Consider the following 20,060-nt stretch of genomic DNA (forward strand, 5'->3'; position numbering starts at 1 on the left):
TGAAGGTCATTCATGAGTGTGGCATCTCCTGTGTGTGGATTCTTCATGTATGACTTTAGCTCGTAGCGAGTCCCCACAATACTCCATTTCCTCATTTTACGGATGGGGAGACAGGGAGGGAGGTGGGTGGTGATTATCTCAAGCTATACCAACCTCAGCTGGTTTGGCCCCAGTACACAAACAGCTCTTGACATGGTGCTAGAGCAGGGGCTGCTGTGCATTCTGGGAAGGGTTCCACAGTGTGTGTGTGTGTGTGTGTGTGTGTGTGTGTGTGTGTGTGTGTGTGTGTGTGTGTGTGTGTGTGTGTGTGTGTGTGTGTGTGTGTGTGTGTGGCGGGAGTGGGGGTAACTGAGGTAAGGATGAAGAGGATTTCAGGGAGAGTGAGTTTCACTGTAAATGGTAGTGCTTGACTGCTTTTTACATGCGTACGCATGCACACACACGCACAAACACGCACACACATGCGCACATGCGCACACACACACACACACACACACACACACACACACACACACACACACACACACACACACACACACACACACACACACACACACACACACACACACACACACACACACACAGTTTTGTTACAGTAGTGTGTGATCACCACCCCTAACCATGGCTGTAAGTTTTCCTGCCACTCTCCCAGCAAGAGTAGAGGACCTTTAAAGAGCACTTAACAGGAAGTAGACCACTCCAGAGAGTCTCAGGCAATTAGTGTACTGTGAGCACGCTGAATAATTAAAGTAAAACACAGTACTGTACATGTTATGTTGTCATCTCCACAGAGAAACCCTCACATGCGAGGAGGATGCACTAATATATATTTTTGCTCAACTGTGATCAGTGTTTGTCTCTTTTGCATTGTGGTCTCTGGACCGCATGTCTCGTAAAGTGAGATGAAGCCAAACAGGGAATAAAACTGACCAAACATGAAATACAGTATGTAAATGGGGATATGTTCATATCTCATCTCTCTCTCTCTCTCTCTCTCTCTCTTCTGTTTTTATCCCAGCTTGTCCATCAGGCTTCTTCAAGCCTATACAGGGTGATGTATCCTGCATGCAGTGTCCAATCAACAGCCGCACCACCAACGAAGGAGCCACTAACTGTGTGTGCCGCAACGGTTACTATCGCACTGACTCAGATCCCTTCCAGATGCCCTGCACAAGTATGTACTATCGACCAACACACACACACACACAAACACACTCTTTTAATTTCACACCCTGGTCCTGAGGAACTGAGAGGAATCAAAGATCAAAGGACACCAGAGCCTCTCTGAGCAGAAACAGAGGAGGCCTGTCAGAGAGCAGTCCCTCACATACACCCAGCACTGCCAACAGGTCTGGCCCAAAACACATAGGCCAGCCTCCCCACCTCACATCACAGAGCCCTGCTGCCCTCAGCCAGAGCAGAGGTTACTGGGCCAGGCCATGCAGCATTGTAGTGGGACAGACAGGGAAAATAGACTAGGCCTAGATTCCTCTTGTCATGCCAATGAAGCCATTTGAATTTGTGGTTAACGGAGGGTCTAAGAAAAGAGAAAGAGAACACAAGCGGGATAAAGATTAAGGGGAAGACATGAACACAGAGAGGGAGAGAGAGGAATATGCAGTATATATAGTGTGCTGAGAGAGAGAGAGAGAGAGAGAGAGAGAGAGAGAGAGAGAGAGAGGAGAGAGAGAGAGAGAGAGAGAGAGAGAGAGAGAGAGAGAGAGAGAGAGAGAGAGAGCTCCTTTCACAACCGTGGCTGATTTTTTTTCTCCTTCCCTCCTCTGTGAAAGGGAGAGGGACAGAAATATTTGAGCGCCTCCAACAAAGGAGATTTGCATAAGCCCGGCTCTGGGAACAGAGCAGCTGTTGTGAATGAGAAAGCAGCGTCACGTCGCTGGTATTAAACGCAGCAGGCCCGGGATGATTAAAAGGAGGGAAACGGGCCCATCTGAGTGGCCCTCAAGCTAACAGGGGCCATTAGCCGCCCATTCCAGCCCTCCCCAGGAAAGAGACGATGTTTGGGAGGCTGTTTTGCGTGAGAGAGAGAGAGAGAGAGATAGAGAGAGAGAGAGAGAGAGAGAGAGAGAGAGAGCGAGAGAGAGAGAGACACACACACAGAGGGCCTCGATGGGCACTGCTCCAGGCCTGGAGGTCTGTTAATGGGAGCCAATTAAAAGGGCGGTTAAATAAGTGATCAATTCAGGTTTACGAGTTTATGGGCAGGGGGAATTTTGTTGTTTATCTCATTAGCCCTGGAGAGGGCATCCTCCCTAATTAGCTGCACATGCCCGTAAAAGATAAACAGTACTCATTGTGTGTTTGTTTGGGCTGTCAGTCAAATGTGATGCCATGGGGAATGTTACTTTCAACCAGTAATACCTCTATAAGTAGTGGTTGTGTATGAGCAACAGTCACTTTCTCTGTCCTGCAGTATGTATGATGCTCTGCCATACATAACCAACAGATTGAAACAAATATGTGACAACATGGACATGAAAAGTCATCCTATCTTCATGTTGATGTCCAGTGTGTTTAAATGGGCTTCCTGGGGGAAGGATTTAGTTGAGCATACCAGGCAAAGACCTCAAAGAGACTGTACTGTATTTGTGGGAGTGTGGGTTCTCTCTCCTCCAGTGAAAGGGTTATTTGAGTAGAGTGATACTGGCTCTGGTATTCCTACCCTCAACAACTCCAAGGACACAAGAAACTTAATTCCCCTGCCAACATCTGAATTAAATGTCATGAAGTAGTTCTTTTGAACTAACTAGAGTACATTGAGTCCATTAGTTTTTCTTACACCTTAAATCTGTAGACAAACCACACTCCACATACACTATATATACAAAAGTACGAACACCCCTTCAAATTAGTGGATTCGGCTATTTCAGCCACACCCGTTGCTGTCAGGTGTATAAAATCGAGCACACAGCCATGCAATCTTCATAGACAAACATTGGCAGTAGAATGGCCTTACTGAAGAGCTCAGTGACTTTCAACATGGCACCGCCATAGGATGCCACCTTACCAACAAGTCAGTTCGTCAAATTTCTGCCCTGCTGGAGCTGCAAGTGCTGTTATTGTGAAGTGGAAACATCTAGGAGCAAAAATGGCACAGCCGCAAAGTGGTAGGCCACACAAGCTCACAGAACGGCACCGCCGAGTGCTGAAGCACATAGCACGTCTGTCCTCAGTTGCAGCACTCACTACCGAGTTCCCAACTGCCTCTGGAAGCAATGTCAGCGCAATGAAACACATTCTCTAGAGTGATGAATCACGCTTCACCATCTGGCAGTCCAACGGATGAATCTGCATTTGCCAAATGCCAGGAGAACACTACCTGCCAGAATGCATAGTGCTAACTGTAATGTTTGGTGGAGGAGGAATAATGGTCTGGGGCTGTTTTTTTATGGTTTGGGCTAGGCCCCTTTGTTCCAGTGAAGGGAAATCTTAATCCTACAGCATACAATGACATTCTTGACGATTTTGTGCACCCAACTTTGTGGCAACAGTTTGGGGAAGGCCCTTTCGTGTTTTAGCATGACAATGCCACCGTGCATAAAGCGAGGTCCTACAGAAATGGTTTGTCGAGATCAGTGTGGAAGAATTTGACTGGTCTGCACAGAGCCCTGACCTCAACCCCATCAAACACCTTCGGAATGAATTGGAACGCCGACTGTGTGCCAGGCCTAATCATCCAACATCAGTGCCCGACCTCACTAATGCTCTTGTGGCTGAATGGAAGCAAGTCCCTGCAGCAATGTTCCGACATCTAGTGGAAAGCCTTCCCAGAAGAGTGGAGGCTGTTATAGCAGCAAAGGGGGGGACCAAACTTAAAATTAATGCCCATGATTTTGGAATGAAATATTTCGAAGAGCAGGCGACCACATACTTTTGGTAATGTAGTGTATGAGACTACTGTAAATGCTTCTCACATTCCAAACAGAAACCATCTCAGTTGACTGTCTCTTGTCTGTGTGTTTCCAGCGGTGCCGTCGGCTCCTCAGAACGTTCTGTCTATCGTGAACGAGACGTCTCTGATACTGGAGTGGCAGCCTCCTAGGGAGTCAGGTGGCCGTGAGGATGTGGTCTTCAACATCATCTGTAAGAGCTGTGGAGGGGGCCGGGGAGGCTGCACACGCTGTGGGGACAATGTCCAGTTTGTACCCCGCCAGCTGGGTCTGACAGAGCCCCGTGTTTACATCAGTGACCTGCTGGCGCATACACAGTACACCTTCGAGGTACAGGCCGTCAATGGGGTCTCCGAGCAGAGCCCCTACTCACCACAGTACTCCTCCGTCAACATCACAACCAACCAGGCTGGTGAGTACACTCTTCCTTATGCTCTCTATGTCTCTCTCGCAGGCACACACACACACACACACACGCACAATATTCCTTTAGTGTGGAGGAAGTATGCATATTTGTTCTTAAACAGGAGTGAAAGGATTGTTGATGACGTCACAGGCAGGGTTTGATGGCCTGTTGGTCCTCAGAGTGTGACCTCATCAGGGCTCTCAGACAGAGTAGCTCAGCGTAGTGAGCACTACACTCCCTCCTGTCTCCCCTGACTTCTGCGTGGTGATTGCAGTCCTAACATCTCAGGCCCTTGCTTCATCCAGCCACTCAGTTCTAGTGTTACTTATTAAGTTTATGAAGTCTTTGGTAATAAGCCTTGAATTCACTATGATCCTCATGCCCTCTACGAGCTGCCTTAAAAACTGCACCCAAAATAGTAATGGGAAGATTAGTAAGAAGCCATTGTATTTTCAGTGAATAATAACCTCTAATGAAAAACAGGTCTGTTTGTGATTGGCCTAACTTTTTCATCTGTGGGATCTTGGAGAAACATGCTGCAATCAATGTCCCCTGTAACTATGGTAACCGTGCATGTTTTCCACGGTGTGCTTTGTGGTTGTAAATGACTGCGCCTCCATTATTTAATCCAAGCAGCAGAATTGATTTGCTCTTTAATTGTCTGTATGAGACGCATCATTTGGTGTGCCAGGCTGTGCTGCCTGAGCACTGATGAGCGGGGATACGGGCTACAGGCTTTATCTACGCCAGGGCTTTGTGTCCTGTTGGCAGTATGAGTAAGTGCCTGTCATCTCTCATCTGACTGGCCTTCTATGACTGAGCTCCCCAAGGCCCTGTGTTACTGTGGATTATTAAAGTGGACATATAAAACTTCTCCCTCCTACTTAAGTTCTTACGTGGATGTGACTCACTATGATTCAAGCGAGGAAGTTTGCAGAGATGCATGTAAGATAAAAGGCATTGAAAAGGAAGAAACAGTTATGCATTCTGTGGGATACACTATATGGGCCTCATACAGCACATTTCAACACATTTTAATCAGATTTGTTTTTAAAGCAGCATGCAATACTAGTAGGTTGCATCCTGTAGTCAGTCAAACAATAATGCTTAAAAACATCTCTCTGAGTTATTAATATAACTTGTGTTTAAAATGGATGCTTGAATTGAAAGAACTACCTCTTTTTGATGGTGTGTTTTGAAGTAAGTGGTTAGTGTGTGTGTATGTGGGAGGTGGCGGGGGGTGGGGGGGTAATGAGGGCCTCAGAGTGCAGTAAAGCCTTCTAATGAGGCCCCTGCCTTAACTCTCACACACTGGGCCACAACAAGTCTACCACCCCTGCCCCAGCCTTCTCCCCCTTCCCCTGCCATAGAGTCCTGGCGGAAATTGGGGGGCTCTGCACTGAAGTGGCCGTCACTTTGTATTACAGCTCCAGAGCTCCCGTCAGAGAGAGCTGTTAAAGAGACTGAACTCTGGCTCACTCCCCTCCCCCTGCCCTGTGACCAGCCTGGGTCCTGCCTAGGACAGAGGGGCAGTGCTGTGTGGTTCCACAGTGGGCTGGGGCCGGGGTCAGTGGGACCAGGGGCCCGTAATTGTGTCTGGTTTGGGAAGCATGGAGGTTACATAAACATCATGTCACCCCTAATTAGCAGTGCCGGCCCCGCACCTCCCCCTTACTTTACAGAGAGAAAGTGAGTGTGCGTGAGTGTGAGTGTGTGTGTATGTGTATGTGTGTGTGTGTGCATTTTTGTTAATCAGACACGTTTGGAACCTAAAGCTATGTGCTGGGGGCTTGAAAGAAACAAATAATTAAGTAAATTGGATGTGACTGGCGTGAAAGTTCTCCTCATGTGAACGACTCCCATCCTCGGCTGTTGGAATTTGTTGACGAGGTGGAAACGAACAGGGTGTGAAGAGACGAGGGTAAGTTCTCATTCACCACCCCCAATCAAGCACATTACACATACTGTAACCCCCACCACACTCTGTTATGCTCATCAACAGTTTTTCTGTGACTGAGGACGTGCATGGTTGCCTAATAGTGCAGTATTTATTTTCATACTGTAGAGTCAGTCACATAATAAAGTGAAGCTTGTTTTGTGAGGATATGACTAATTCCCACAAAATCAGAAAGGGTTCTGATTTTGGCCTTGATAAATAGCCCAGAAATCCTCATAATGATGAGTCACAACCAAACTATTCACTAATGATCAGCTTTTCTCCTCCATCAAATATTGAAAAGAGATGATCAACGCAATGTTTTCCATAATATTTAATGGTGGGCCTATAAACAATGAAAAGAGAAAGAGAGAGAGAAAGACTGAAAGGGAGAGAAGAGAGAGGTAGGGAGAGTGAAAAAAGGGAGGGGGGGAGAGAGAGGTAATTTGGTGTGACTGAGGCAGCATGTCTGTGGCAGAGGGGGGGTGGCAGAACAGAGTGGGAGTTTCTTTAGTGAGACACAAATGTGTGACGATGACTTGATGAGTTAGAGAGGAGGGCAGTGATGAGACAAGCCCTCAGATGAGTAGTGATGCCTCAGTCCACCGTCAGACACAGAATACTGTCTGCAACCCTCTGGTAATACTATTAGATCTGGAATGTTAATACAGGAGTTGCTTGCCTGGGTTATACTGCTTTAGTGATTCATCAGCTGTGTGGCACGGGAGCAACCTTAACAAGGCCTTATTGAGCAAAAAAAATCAATGGTTTATTTTGGGTGTCTGCTCGGGGGCTGGAATGACACCCCTGGGCTGTGGGAAGGCACAGATAACCCACACATGTAGAGTGGCTAGGGGTACAGGGGACAAATGGCTGAAGACAAAGCTAGCCTTTAGCTTTCTTTCATAATGATTAATGGGGGTTAATCATTCATAACACACACAATCTCTCTCTCTCATCATCATTGCTAGGGGTTAAAATGGTTGCTAAAATCCCACCACCCCCCTTTAAGTGTTTAACCAGACACATCCCTGACATCTCACTGGCAGCATGTGATTTTGTCCTGAGCTCTAAAAGACACAGAGACCGCTAGTCTAAGTCCACTTCACGTCTCTGGTCAGACACACACACACACACATGCACGGACACACACACACACACACACACTGAAGGGCTGTTTGATTAAATGAGGAACACACACAAGCCCATCACCAGAGCTTTCAATGAGCGACCGATAAACATTGTGGTTCTGAGAGGAATTAATGTTATCACCGTGTCAGTCATGTCTGCCGGGGAAGTCTTTTACACAAATCACAAAATAGATAATGAATGGTATAGATGATCAATGATAGTGTCCCATTTTGTGTTGCCTTACAGGCAGTGAATCACATTGATTCTACAGTAGGTGCGAGGATAGTCATGTTTTGCTCAACAGTGATTGCCCTGGTTATCAATAGTTACAGTGTACGTATGGTCGATGCAACAATGTTCCCTCATCCCTCAATCAAAACCATTAGCATTCTGCCTGGGACTTCCATGGAGCCCTGCAGTTGATGAATCAGACCTCCATAGTCCATATACTCATTTATGCTTCTGACTATGTTCTATACTGTGTGTAGCTCTATTAAATTGTAGAGGACATGTTTGTTTAGGCGTATCATTAGCCGAAGGTGAGCCAGGGAAGCTGCTGCTAATACAGGGAGGAAGGAGACCGACTGAATTGGTTTCTTATCGGGTGAGCAGCTCATTGTGGGACTGAATCCCATTACTCCGCTCATGGGTGGCTGCTGTAATCTGGCGCACCACTATCATACAGTTGGGGAAGATTCACCACTTAATTATCCCCTAAATTACCAGGGCGAACTATAACCAGGCCACTTAGAACAAACTGTAACCAGGCCACTAGGAATGAACTAACCAGGCCACTAGGAACAAACTGTAACCAGGCCACTAAGAACAAACTGTAACCAGGCCACTAGGAATGAACTAACCAGGCCACTAGGAACAAACTGTAACCAGGCCACTAAGAACAAACTGTGACCAGGCCACTAAGAACAAACTGTAACCAGGCCACTAGGAATGAACTAACCAGTCCACTAGGAACAAACTGTAACCAGGCCACTAAGAACAAACTGTAACCAGGCCACTAAGAACAAACTGTAACCAGGCCACTAGGAATGAACTAACCAGTCCACTAGGAACAAACTGTAACCAGGCCACTAAGAACAAACTGTAACCAGGCCACTAAGAACAAACTGTAACCAGGCCACTAAGAACAAACTGTAACCAGGCCACTAGGAATGAACTAACCAGGCCACTAGGAACAAAATGTAACCAGGCCACTAGGAACACACTGTAACCAGGTCACTAGGAACAAACTGTAACCAGGTGTAACGCCCTGGCCATAGAGAGAGGTTTTTTGTTCTTTATTTTGGTTAGGCCAGGGTGTTACATTGGACGGGCGTTCTATGTTCTTTTTCTAGGTTTTTTGTATTTCTTTGTTTTGGGCCGTGTGTGTGACTCCCAATCAGGCACAGCTGAAGTTCGTTGTTGTTGATTGGGAGTCACACATAAGGAGCAGGTTTTTCCTTTGGGTTTTGTGGGGGATTGTTTTCTGTTTTGTTCAGTTGGGACCAGACAGGACTGTTTGCTGTCGTTGCTATCAAGTGTTTTGTTTGTAGTGGTTCATTTTTATAAAATTATCAAGATGAACACACAACCTCCGCTGCATCTTGGTTTTCTTGCGACGGCAGTCGTTACACCAGGCCACTTGGAACAAACTGTAACCAGGCCACTAGGAATGAACTGTAACCAGGCCATTAGGAACAAACTGTAACCAGGCCACTAAGAACAAACTGTAACCAGGCCACTAAGAACACACTGTAACCAGGCCACTAGGAATGAACTAACCAGGCCACGAGGAACAAACTGTAACCAGGCCACGAGGAACAAACTGTAACCAGGCCACTAGGAACAAACTGTAACCAGGCCACTAAGAACAAACTGCAACCTGGCCACTAGGAATGAACTAACCAGGCCACTAGGAATGAACTAACCAGGCCACGAGGAACAAACTGTAACCAGGCCACTAGGAACAAACTGTAACCAGGCCACTAGGAATGAACTAACCAGGCCAGTAGGAACAAACTGTTACCAGGCCAGTAGGAAAAAACTGTAACCAGGCCACTAAGAACACATTGTAACCAGGCCACTAGGAATGAACTAACCAGGCCACTAGGAACAAACTGTAACCAGGCCACTAGGAACACACTGTAACCAGGCCACTAGGAACAAACTGTAACCAGGCCACTAGGAACACACTGTAACCAGGCCACTAGGAACACACTGTAACCAGGCCACTAGGAACACACTGTAACCAGGCCACTAGGAGCACACTGTAACCAGACCACTAGGAATGAACTAACCAGGCCACTAGGAACAAACTGTAACCAGGCCACTGGGAACAAACTGTAACCAGGCCACTAGGAACAAACTGTAACCAGGCCACTAGGAACAAACTGTAACCAGGCCACTAGGAACAAACTGTAACCAGGCCACTAGGAACAAACTGTAACCAAGCCACTAGGAACACACTGTAACCAGGCCACTAGGAACAAACTGTAACCAGGCCACTAGGAACAAACTCTAACCAGGCCACTAGGAACAAACTGTAACCAGGCCACTAGGAACAAACTGTAACCAAGCCACTAGGAACACACTGTAACCAGGCCACTAGGAACAAACTGTAACCAGGCCACTAGGAACACACAGTAACCAGGCCACTAGGAACAAACTGTAACCAAGCCACTAGGAACGCACTGTAACCAGGCCACTAGGAACAAACTGTAACCAGGCCACTAGGAATGAACTGTAACCAGGCCACTAGGAATGAACTGTAACCAGGCCACTAGGAACAAACTATAACCAGGCCACTAGGAACAAACTGTAACCAGGCCACTAGGAATGAACTGTAACCAGGCCACTAGGAACAAACTATAACCAGGCCACTAGGAACAAACTGTAACCAGGCCACTAGGAACAAACTGTAACCAGGCCAATAAGAACAAACTGTAACCAGGCCACTAGGAACAAACTGTAACCAGGCCACTAGGAATGAACTGTAACCAGGCCACTAGGAACAAACTATAACCAGGCCACTAGGAACAAACTGTAACCAGCCCACTAGGAACAAACTGTAACCAGGCCACTAGGAACAAACTGTATCCAGGCCACTAGGAACAAACTGTAAGCAAGCCACTAGGAACAAACTGTAACCAGGCCACTAGGAACAAACTGTAACCAAGCCACTAGGAACAAACTGTAAGCAAGCCACTAGGAACAAACTGTAACCAGGCCACTAGGAACAAACTGTAACCAAGCCACTAGGAACAAACTGTAACCAGGCCACTAGGAACAAACTGTAACCAGGCCACTATGAACAAACTGTAACCAAGCCACTAGGAACGCACAGTAACCAGGCCACTAGGAACAAACGGTAACCAGGCCACTAAGAACAAACTGTAACCAGGCCACTAGGAACAAACTATAACCAGGCCACTAGGAACAAACTGTAACCAGGCCACTAGGAACAAACTGTAACCAGGCCACTAGGAATGAACTGTAACCAGGCCACTAGGAACAAACTATAACCAGGCCACTAGGAACAAACTGTAACCAGGCCACTAGGAACAAACTGTAACCAGGCCACTAGGAACAAACTGTAACCAGGTCACTAGGAATGAACTAACCAGGCCACTAGGAACACACTGTAACCAGGCCACTAGGAACAAGCTGTAACCAGGCCACTAGGAACAAACTGTAACCAAGCCACTTGGAACAAACTGTAACCAAGCCACTAGGAACAAACTGTAACCAGGCCACTTGGGACGGCTTGGCTGCTCCAATGGGAATTGCTGAGGAACACTGGTGTAGGGCCCGGTAAACCTCTGCCAAGAAATGTTTATGCTCTATCCAATGTAGCGACATTGTCCAATGCCACCACAACTAAATGAAAGCAAGCTAAAACAATGAAAATAGCTCTTTAAGGTCAAATTTGATACTCTTGATTCTTCATAGGTTAATTCCTCTTATGATTGGCTTTTATATTCATGCCTTCTAAACTACAGCTCTAAATAAAGGGGGTGTTTTCCACGCCTCTGTTGTGCTTCAGTGCTGCTAATGTGTCCAGCATTCAGTAGTAGAGGGAAGTGGGCAGAGAAAGGCTGCCAGGCTAGCAAGCGTAGGATGCAGGGTGTGCGGTGTGACAGTGACAGAAGGTGTCAGGAAGGGCACATATGGAAGGTGCCAGTGTGGGTCAGGCGACCAGACAGACAGGAGGCCTCTGTAGACACCTGGAGCACAGCCCAGCCCTGACAGAGTGGCACAGCTCTACACACTGGGGCTCCAGCCAGCACAGTACGCACAGACTGTGGCTACTACTTAGGACCAACTAGTGGAAGGAGAGAGAGCAGAGATTGTGTGATTTTTATTTGCATATGGCGTTAGGTATGCAGACTGCAGAGCTAGCTAACTGTAGGGTTAGATGACTTTAGCTAGATAAACTACGCATTCAATATGCATTTAATTACTTCCTGCCCTAAGAGAATTAGAGCATAGATTGGCACTTTATTAAGCCTTTTCCCCCTCCACATTCATAAATCAATACTTTGTACAATGCTACATATTTTATTCAGACAAAATGAAAATTGTATGAATAACCTATTGATTATGTTTTGGCAAGACAAAAATATAAAAACAAAGGTCATGCAGTAGGTTTTATCATATACTGTGTCTGGAGTTTAACTAAATTGTGAACATTTTTGAAAGAAGTTGGCAATAGAGATTGCATGAGTTCCAAGCAGGGTTAAAAAGTCTGGCCCTTTTGGCCCAGTGGAGTGTAAGGGGTTGTATAATGTGAGGATGGAACTAATTGTTGTAGGCCACAATAGCTCTGATTGATGCTGAAATGTGTAAATAAATTGCGCTAATGCAGTCATTTATTCACTGTTGTTATTGCCCACAGTGTGCTTGTGGAGATGGTGAGTAAAGCATAAGTCATGAATAATTTAACATCTTTGCTTGGAATTTGTTAATATAAAAGGTCAGAATAACTGACTCTAAAAGAGATTGTGCACAACCTGATTTTCTGGTTGAAGAGCTTTCACATTTTCACTGCTGGTTAAACGAAACATATATAAGTAATGTGTCTTGTGAGTGAAAGGGGACATTTCTATTTTAAAATGAAGAAAACCACAGTTGGGTGTAAATATCAATTAATGCAAAGACCAAATGATATATCTGTAATACAAATTACAATGCTTTGGCAAACACCCTTCTTCATGTTATTGTGTATATTTTTTCAGTCGTATTTCTGTTTTTACATTTACAGTGCCATCAGAGAGTATTCTTACCCCTTGACCTATTTCACATTTTGTTGTGTTCCAGCCTGAATTCTAACTTGATTAAATAAAATGAAATGTCACCCATCTACACACAACACCCCTTAATGAAAATGTGAAAACATGTTTTAGAAATTGTTGAATTTTCTTTGAAAATAAAATACATAAATATCTCATTTACACCCCATTACACCCCATTTACACCCCTGAGTCAATCATTTGTAGAAAAAACTTTCTGGGTAAGTCTCTAAGACTGAGTTTCCCAGACTCAGTCCTCGGGACTGTGCACATTTTGGTTTCTGCCCTAGCACTACACAGCTGATTCAAATAATCAACTAATCATCAGGCTTTGATAATTTGAATCAGCTGTGTAGTGTTAGGGCAAAAACCAAAACGTGCACCCCTTGGGGTCCCGAGGACCGAGTTTTGGAAACACAGCTCTAAGAGCTTTCCACACATGGATTGTGCAACATTTACCAATTATTCTTTCAACATTCTTCAAGCTCTGTCAAATTGGTTGTTGATAATTGCTAGACAAGAATTTTCACGGTTGCCATAGATTTTTTTCAAGAAGATTTCAATCAAAACTGTAATTCGGCCACTCGGGAACATTAACTTTCCTCTTGGTATGCAACTCCAGTGTAGATTTGACCTTGTGTTTTAAGTTATTGTCCTGCTGAAAGGTGAATTCATCTCCCAGTGTCTTGTTCGAAAGCGAACTGAACTAGGTTTTCCTCTAGATTTTGCCTGTGCTTAGCTCCATTACACTTATTTTTATCCTGAAAAACTGTCCAGTCCTTAATGATTACAAGCATACTGTACCCATAACATGATGCAGCCACCACTATGCTTGAAAATATGAAGAGTGGTACTCAGTAATGTGTTGTACTGGATTTGCCTCAAACATAACACTTTGTATTCAGGACAAAAAGTTAGTTGCTTTGCGACATTTTTTGCAATATTACTTTAGTGCCTTGTTGCAAACAGGATGCATGTTTTGGAGTAGTTGTATTCTGTTCAGGCTTCCTTCTTTTCACTCTGTCAATTAGGATACTATTGTGGAGTAACTACAATGTTGTTGATCCATTCTATGTTTTCTCCTATAGGAGCCATTAATTAAGCACATTTTTACTCCTGAACTGATTTAGGCTTGCCATAACAAAGGGGTTGAATACTTATTGACTCAAGACATTTCAGCTTTTCATTTTTAATTAATTAGAAAAAAAAATTAAAACATCATTCCACTTTGACATTATGGTGTTTTGTGTGTAGGCCAGTGACAAAAACTCTAAATGTAATACATTTTAAATTCATGCTGTAACACAACAAAATGTCGAAAAAGTTAAGGAATGTGAATACTTTCTGAAGACATTGTAAGAACAAAGTGGGAGACAGGAAAAAGGGGACTGTATTATCTTTACCTCTCCTCCCTCCTCCATCCCTCTCCACCTCTGGTCTCTAATTAATCTCCTGCTTGTTGAAATATCGGAGGGAAAGATGCTCTCTGAAATATTTATGTGTTATGTTTCTGTCTGGTCTTTTTGTTCTGCTTTGATTACATTTGGAATTGCTTTCTCTTCTATTTCTGGAGCCATTTAACAGGAATGAGTGTTTTTATGTGCCGGAACGGATGAGGATTTAAGTGTCTGCTCTAAGCAAATTTACAGCAGAGAGATGGTACTGTATGTGGGTACATACTGACCTCTCTCACACACACACACACACACACACACACACACACACACACACACACACACACACACACACACACACACACACACACACACACACACACACACACACACACACACACACACACACTTCACAGATACACACACACACACACACACACACACACACACACACACATACATACACACACTTCACAGACACAGACATACACACAAAGAGGCGCATGTCTGTGTCGACTCTGACACACCACTATAAAAAATGTTGAAGCAATTATCTATTTTGTTTACAGAAGCGTGATGACTACCTAGAAAAGTGTAGAAAATCCAATATTGACATAATGATTCACACTGGAACAAAACAAAGTCACTATTGTTTAATTTAAACTTTAACCTTTATAATACTTTTTCTTGGAATCTGAGGGACCACTTTCTTTACCTCAACAACCTTGGTGTCCTTTCAAATATTGTCTTCCCTTTCAGTGTGACATAGGTGAGGTCAAAAGCATGAATCTCTAAGATCATGCGTTACATGCACATGTCTTTCCCATGATTCACTCTGAGGATTTAAGTAAATTGAGTTCAAGCTGAGATCATCTATTTTAATTCCTGGCCATTGTGTGTCATATAGTAAATCCTTATCTGTAAATGCAGATAAGAAATGTATAAGTGGGTAACAAAAGTTAATGCATGTGCAGTGTAACTACAGCAAATGTTCTGTATCCAGTCTTTCAATCTCCGGTACACAGTAGATTATCCAGGACAATGGTTTTGTATTATAGCATCCGCTCAGGCTCTTCTGAAGGCCTACACCCTTTTAAGGTCAAAAGTGTCTTATCCACTTGACAAAATAAACTCAAACTCATAGAACTGATTCTTGTACAATAAAAGTAATAGTAGAACCCTTTTGCGGTCCTTCTGATTTAGTGACCCCTGCTCACTCAGCTGTCTCCTGAAGAAGCCGGTTCAGAAGCCAGATACAGAATATCTGAATGCAAATAAACTAACTGTGGCTAGGCTAGAGCCTGTGAGTCAGAGCTTTGATGCCCATACATGTAGCGTACTGCTAAAACTATTGCCCAGACTGAATAAACAATCAGGCCCAAGCCCAGCAGAGAAAATATATTGTATTTGCTACCAGTGGCTGCCAAGTGACTGCAAAGAGAGTTCCCACCTTGCCCCTTAACACTGTCCCCTCACTCCTCTCCCAGTCTCTGCTTTAGGTCTTGGGTGAGCAGAACTACTTGGTGGCGTACTGTGCTTAGATTAGATCTAACCTCCCTGTAAGCATCTGAAACTTCTTAAGCCCCTGGAGTGCCTATTTTAAAATTAGATTTTTGTGTACGAGTGCATTAAGGCCCCAATCTTTTCCAGCGCAGATGGTTTAAAGCTTGATGAACTGAAATCTTGCTTGTGTAGCTTTACTGCATTGGAAACTCTTTGGAGACGTAAAAACCCACAATTCATTGCAGATGGGGAACAGGGCCGGCTGCCAGCGTGCTAAAAGTATATGCAAATACAGGCCTCCCCCTTTAAGAGCTCTCGAAGCATGCCTCGTAAACGGAGAGCAGTCGGAGGGAGAGAGAGTGCAGGCAGCACCAGCAGCCTGTTTAGGAGGCTGCCTGACTGCATGGTGGAGGCGCAGCTGGCTGGCCCATTGGGAGAGACGGTGCCGTGGAGGAAACAGAGTTTTACTGTGAAAGGGGACAGGGATTTACGAGGGCTGATCTGTTCTCGCTACCCCCCAAATCATAGCATTTCTCCCTGCACTAGAACCTCAAATCAAATCATAGCCACATGGTCATTGACCATGCTGCATATTGGCAAGTCAGATATTCAAAGAGAAGTCCTAAATCCAAGTCACTTTCCCAGATTCAACAACCAAGATAGAAGGTTGACTGTTGTGTCTCTCCAACCTTGTTTTTTTTAGCAGACTTTGGCATTTCACTAGATTTTCATTGTAATAGTGCATGGTTTTAAAGATGGGAAGGGGAACAAAGGGAGAAAGGGGAAATTACTTGAAGTGGCATTGTCTCTCCCAACCACAAACTGCAACTGTGATTACTATAATGACTGTGCCTCCCACCCCTCGGAGCATGGCTCTGTAATGGCTGCTGCTTCTCTGTCTCTGTGGTGGCAGAAGCTCCAGCTGGCCAACGTGGTCCTGCACCCAGACCCAGGCCCTGTCCAGGCCCAAGCAGGGTGAGATGTGATGGGCAGCGGGGCCCTCTCCTGTGCCTCTCCCATCCTGCATGCCTATCAGCCATCAAAGGCCAGCCTGGTCTCAGTCTACCAGCTCGTTTAATGAAGATGCCCATCAAGCTCAGAAGGGAACAGAATCAATAGGCTGAGCTGAAAGGGGACCAGCATTCTTGGCGGAAGACAGGGAGGAGGTGGAGGGAGGGAGGGACACATGCAGTGGAGGGAGGAAGGTAAAGCCCACCAAATGAGTGTAGCAGACTAGAAGAGTATAGAACAAAGAGTAGACTGGGTAGAGGATGTACATGGGATCGATCAGTGGCCTGAGGAAATTGATTCTCTGTGTTTGCAAAAGCATGCCCCATTACATTGGCATGGATTGAATAACTCTGTAAAGCCCATCTTTGATTAATTATGGAAGTTACTACAGTAGGTGTTCAAACACAACAGTAAAACTTCTATTGGGATGTTGCACAAAATAGAGCCTTTTATATTTTGTTACTGGGCCCCAGCCGGAGCGTCATGCTAGAATAGAGCCTGAAGCCTCAAAGTCTTTTATCAGATCCAAGGGCTTTACAGGAACTCACTACACTTTCACATTAAACAGCACTGACAATACTACATACAGTAATACACTACCTTTAGTATTTAGTATTTTATTAGGATCCCCATTAGCTGTTGCTGAAGCTACTCTCCCTGGGGTCCACACAAAACATAGAACGTGACATAATACAGAACATGAATAGACTAGAACAGCTTAAGGACTGAACTACACACATTTAAAATAAGAACAATAAAGCCAAAAATGGTTCATACTGAAAGTTACCCTCATTACTGACAGTTTTATTTTATTTATTTATTTAACCTTTATTTAACTAGGCAAGTCAGTTAAGAACAAATTCATATTTTCAATGACGGCCTAGGAACAGTGGGTTAACTACCTTCAGGGGCAGAATGACTTATTTTTACCTTGTCAGCTCGGGGATTCAATCTTGCAACCTTTCGGTTACTAGTCCAAAGCTCTAACCACTAGGCTACCTGCCGCCCCAGTTACCCTCATTACTGACAGTTACCCACACATCAGTACACATCCATGTGCCTAAGAGTTATTTAGGTCAGATAGGGGAGAGGTGTTGTTTTATTCGTTGGTTTTTTTTAAAGCTAATTTTGCTGTTTGTCATTTGAGATGGCAGAGAGTTCCATGTGATCATGGCTCTATTGTGTGTTGCCTTGAATTCATTCTGGATTTGTGGACTGTGCCCTGGTGGCATGTATGGTGGGGTAAGTATGTCTGTCAGACCAGACAGACACAAATACAATGCTTCTAGTATGTCTCTCCTCTACTTTGAACCAAAAGAGACTGACATGCATACGGTTGACATAAGTCCTCTGTGTACATTGAAGGGCAAGACGTGCTGCACTGTTCTGGGCCAGCTGCAGGTTTTCTAGGTCCTTCTTGACAGCACTTGACAATATCACCAGGCAAGTCAGTATTTACGTAGATACAACTGAAGCCTGCAGGACTTGTTTGGTCAACTGTGGTGTTAACAGTGCTGAGAATCTCTTTATCACCGATAGACTTCTCCCCATCTTTACAACAATTTCATCAATATGCCTTGACTTTGACAATTTACAGTCTTAAGGTGACATCAAGAAGTTTAGTCCCCTCAACTTGCTTAACCGTCACGTCATTCATTACCAGATTGAGAGGTCTAGAACTGAGATCATAGGGAAATATTTGTACCAAATACAGTGCTTTTAGTTTTAGATGGGTACAGGACTAGTTTATTACTAGCCACCCATTCCAAAACAGACTGCAACTCTTTGTTTAGGGTTGCAGTGATTTCACTAGATGTGGTTGAGTCATCAGCCTACATGGACACAGGCTTTGATGCTTTTAATGCTGTTAGTAGATCATCAGTAAAAATAGAGAATAGTAAAGGGCCAAGACCGCTAGCTGCCTTCCGGAATACTACACTTTATATGTTTTACATTGGAGAAGCTTCCATTAATGAAACCCTCTGCGTTCTATTGGATAGATAGCTCAGCTCTCAACCAATGATATGACAGAGGATGGAAAGCCATAACACATACATTTTTCCAATGACATGTTATGGTCAGTACTATCAAAGGCTGCACTGAAGTCTAAAAATACAGCTCCCAAAATCTTCTTATTATCAATTTCTTTCAGCCAATCATCAGTCATTTGTGTCAGTGCAGTAGGCCTACATGTTGAGTGCCCTTTCCTATAAACATGATAGTAGTCTGTTGTTAATTTGTCCAAACAAAAAAACACTATATATACAAATGTATGAAATGGGTTTCCATGACCATGCGCAATATCAAGCGTCGGCTGGAGTGGTGTAAAGCTCGCCGACATTGGACTCGGGAGCTGTGGAAACGCGTTCTCTGAAGTGATGAATCACGCTTTACCATCTGGCAGTCCGACGGACGATTCTGGGTTTGGCGGATGCCAGGAGAACGCTACCTGCTCAAATGCATAGTGCAAACTGTAAAGTTTGGTGGAGGAGGAGTAATGGTCTGGGGCTGTTTTTCATGGTTCAGGCTAAGCCCCTTAGTTCCAGTAAAGGGACATCTTAACGCTATAGCATTCAATGACATTCTAGATGATTCTGTGCAACAGTTTGGGGAGGCCCTTTTCAGCATGACAATGCCCCCATACACAAAGCGATGTCCATACAGAAATGGTTTGTCGAGATCGGTGTGCAAGAACCCGACTGGCCTGCACAGAGCCCTGACCTCCACCCCAATCAAACACCTTTGGGATGAATTGGAACACCGACTGCGAGCCAAGCTTAGGTTTTTTCCAGTCCTCTTGGTGTGCTCCAGCTCAATCTCCCTGTGATCCATCATCAGCTTTTCAGTTATCATTTTCCTCAATTTCTCCTCAGAATCAGTCCAGGTCTCATGTGGAGACACTGGGATTCCATCCAGAACAATGTTAATTCACCTTGATTGTCCTTCTAGATAATCTTGTTTCCCTATAATTGTTAACATAGATTTATAGACAGTGCTGATGTCGTTTCTCTTGGTCGTACAGTTAATGTCCATCTTGCTGCAGTCCTGCTTCATCACTTCAAGCTCTCCCTGGGTTAGAAATGCAACCATTTGCACTTTTCTGGTCAGATCATCCATTCTTGTGTTTGTTGTATCCACCAATATTTAGACAAAGCTCTTGAAGCTATTCTCCTGCTATTGAAACAGCTCCTTGTAGAATTTTTTGTTGTTGGTCAAATCAAATCAAAGTTTATTTGTCACGTGCGCCGAAAACAAGAAGTGTAGACCTTACAGTGAAATGCTTACTTACAGGCTCTAACCAACAGTGCAAAAAATGTATTAGGTGAACAATAGGTAAGTAAAGAAATAAAAACAACAGTAAAAAGACAGTGAAAAATAACAGTAGCGAGGCTATATACAGTAGCGAGGCTATAACAGTAGCGAGGCTACATACAGGCACCGGTTAGTCGGGCTGATTGAGCTAGTATGTACATGTAGATATGGTTA

At 44.5% G+C, this 20,060-nt stretch overlaps 1 protein-coding gene across 9 annotated transcripts in view; it reads left to right on the forward strand.

Annotated features, from left to right (window-relative positions):
* Nucleotides 1-20,060, forward strand: part of ephb2b (eph receptor B2b) — a 171,713-nt gene that overhangs the window by 128,803 nt on the left and 22,850 nt on the right. For all 9 annotated transcript variants that reach the window (XM_045705124.2, XM_014166655.3, XM_045705126.2 and 6 more), the window contains exons 4-5: nt 1,019-1,174; nt 3,985-4,320. In XM_045705124.2, coding sequence (XP_045561080.1) covers nt 1,019-1,174; nt 3,985-4,320 — 492 coding nt within the window. The remainder of the gene's footprint in view (nt 1-1,018; nt 1,175-3,984; nt 4,321-20,060) is intronic.

Source organism: Salmo salar, chromosome 22 (assembly GCF_965601325.2).
Source record: "Salmo salar chromosome 22, fSalSal1, whole genome shotgun sequence".
NCBI lineage: Eukaryota > Metazoa > Chordata > Actinopteri > Salmoniformes > Salmonidae > Salmo > Salmo salar.